A 2996-nucleotide genomic window follows, 5' to 3' on the forward strand; every position below is an offset into this window, starting at 1 on the left:
CAAAGGGTATATAACAAAGTATTGAGATAAACTTTTGTTATTGACCAAATACTTATTTTCCACCATAATTTGCAAATAAATTCATTAAAAATCCTACAATGTGATTTTCAGGATTTTTTTTCTTCTCATTTTGTCTGTCATAGTTGAAGTGTACCTATGATGAAAATTACAGGCCTCTCTCATCTTTTTAAGTGGGAGAACTTGCACAATTGGTGGCTGACTAAATACTTTTTTGCCCCACTGTACCTAAGTTGTCAATGGTACGGATAGAAAACAGCACTCAACTCTTTGGGACAAATTTGTATTGGTATATATGTATAATGACTCATTTGTTTATTTGCTTAATTTGATTATGCAAACACACATTTGTAAGATGTAGAAGAAATATGTACTCGAAAGGACTTGTAGTTGGACTAGGTTGTCACATCTTCAAATGGGTTACACAGCATAACCCATTTGAAGATGAATCCTKACTTCTTTTTTTTAATGTGTGGAAGTTAGATCTGAAACTTGWCATTATCTTACAAATATCAATAGCCTACAAAGCTTATGGATAGGCTAACTCTCTGTGCTGCTGTGACTGATTTGTCATTATGTTACCCAGATATGGATCTCACAAGCTTTTTTGACATGGATTARGATCACAGCCTGGTGACAGGGGACTACTTTGACTACAACGAGACTTCCACCYGAGGCTACAAGCTCATTGAGCGTTGCGAAGCCAGCGAGCAACAGCTGACCATCAAGGTCTTCCAGACCTGTGTCTTCCTCGTGGTTTTTCTCCTGGGCCTGCTCGGCAACTCCCTGGTCATCGCCACCTTTGTTCTCTACCGCCGCATGCGTCTCCGCTCCATGACTGACATCTTCCTCTTCCAGCTGGCCATAGCCGACCTCCTCCTACTCCTTACCCTGCCCATCCAGGCTGGGGACACCCTCCTGGGCCACTGGGCCTTCGGCGATACCCTGTGCAAGGCAACGCATGCTAGCTACGCTGTCAACACCTACAGCGGGCTGCTGCTGTTAGCCTGCATTAGCGTAGACCGCTACATGGTGGTGGCTCGAACCCAGGAGGTGCTGAGGCTACGTAGCCGCATGCTAACGGGTGGCAAGCTGGCCTCGCTGGGCGTGTGGCTAACCGCCCTGCTCCTTAGCCTGCCCGAGATCCTCTTCTCCGGGGTGGAAAGAGAACAGGAGGGGGAGGCGCACTGCGGCATGAACGTGTGGGTGGAGGAGAGCTGGCGGGTCAAGACGGCCACCCGCTGCGCCCAGATTGCCGGCTTCTGCCTGCCCTTCCTTGTCATGGTAGCCTGCTACTCGCTGATTGGCCGAGTGCTGTGTGAGGGGCGGGGACGGGGGGGCTGGCGGCGCCAGCGGACCCTGAGGCTGATGGTGGTGCTGGTGGCCGTCTTCCTGCTCTTCCAGCTGCCCTACACCGTGGTGCTCTCCCTCAAGGTGGCAGGGCCAGGGGCTGCCAGTCAGACCTGCGATCAGTGGGCTGCCACACTGCTGAGGGAGTACGTGACTTGCACCCTGGCATATACKCGCTGCTGTCTCAACCCCCTCCTCTATGCCCTGGTGGGTGTCCGCTTCAGGAGCGACGTTCTGAAGCTGCTCCACGGCATTGGCTGCCTGTGCTGGGGCGTGTCTGGGCCTCATCTGGAGAGCTGTACCTCGGGGTCACCCTCCTCCCTGGGCTTAACCACCCTCTCCCCCCTGCCGCCCACCTCACCRCTGCTCCTACCCCCCGACACCCTGSCACACAGCGTCAAATATCAGCCTCCAACAGCAAGCCACCCCTKTGGCCCGACCAAGGTGTTTCTCTTCCCTAGTAGGCCTACCCTGCCCTCAGATGGCCTGCTTCAGTCCACTGTCTCCAAAACCAAACCGGTCTAAACCAATCTTTGTATAGCTTGTGCGATCCTTATCAGGACTCACTTTTATAATTCATATTAAGATTTGCATTAATCGATAATTGATTCTATTCAATTGTATTTCATTATAGTGTCCACTTTTATAATATATCTTATGTGCATTAATTGTGTATTACTGTAATCAAGCAATGCTTGTAGGACTGGGACTGTATGTTTCCACTTGTGAAAGCTCTACCTGAGATGATGCTATAAAAAAATTAAAAATATGAATATGCTTCATGTGATATATTGGCCCGAAATTCTATTTTTTAAAGCATCACCACATTCATCTTTGCCTCACTTATCTTTGTAACAGAAACATATCATTTAGAAAATAGTACATACACTAATACTAAAAATACTAAATATAGTATGCATGTATGTACTACAATTTTACAACACAAGGTTGTTAATGTACCTATTATTAATGCCAATTTAATATCCAATGGTTGATGGAACATGTCTGAAATAAGTATTATGTGAAGATATAACGACCCTGGGTTTATAAGCGCGGGAAATCGATGCTTTTGCGGCACAGTTGATAACGCGCCGGACCTCGAGCTAGAAGGCCGAGGGTTCGAGACCTGCTCCCTGCCTGTTTCATTACAATATGTTCAAACAAAGTGCAATATAGACAGATATGTAATGTATCTATCTGTACGTCTGTCCTCATATATTATAGAATCATGTAGTTATGGTGTGTCTTTAAGGTCAACTGTTTTAACAAAATGTATAGCATGGCTTTGCTGAATACTTGTTTCTGATTGGCTTCACGGGCATTCTATTTCGTTATAACACACCACGGTAGAATTGAATGGCTATAGTTGATTCTTACATGTTGTATGTTTGAGCTGCTTTTGAAAGCAAAATTCGAATTGAAAACATTATTGGCATTGTTGAATTCGACTTTCATAACAGCAATCTAGGACTGATTGGTTTTGTTTGATAAACCAGCAAGTCTGTTTGTTTAGTTACCAAGGCAACTACTGTAAACGTGCTGGCTGCTTCAGTATGGAACGCCGTTTGGGTCTTTGCGTGTCAAAAAACACTATTTGACACGTTAAATAAGTTTTTWATTTGACACGT

The 2996-nt window shown here is 45.8% G+C and overlaps 1 protein-coding gene across 1 annotated transcript; it reads left to right on the forward strand.

Annotated features, from left to right (window-relative positions):
* Positions 1-614: 614 nt before the first annotated feature.
* Positions 615-2063, forward strand: ccr10 (chemokine (C-C motif) receptor 10). The gene is given in 1 exon segment (XM_024008963.2): positions 615-2063. A coding segment is annotated over 1 exon segment (1263 nt). The 5' UTR covers positions 615-630; the 3' UTR covers positions 1894-2063.
* Positions 2064-2996: the final 933 nt, after the last annotated feature.

The sequence above is a fragment of the Salvelinus sp. IW2-2015 genome, linkage group LG18 (assembly GCF_002910315.2).
Source record: "Salvelinus sp. IW2-2015 linkage group LG18, ASM291031v2, whole genome shotgun sequence".
Taxonomy (NCBI): Eukaryota; Metazoa; Chordata; class Actinopteri; order Salmoniformes; family Salmonidae; genus Salvelinus; species Salvelinus sp. IW2-2015.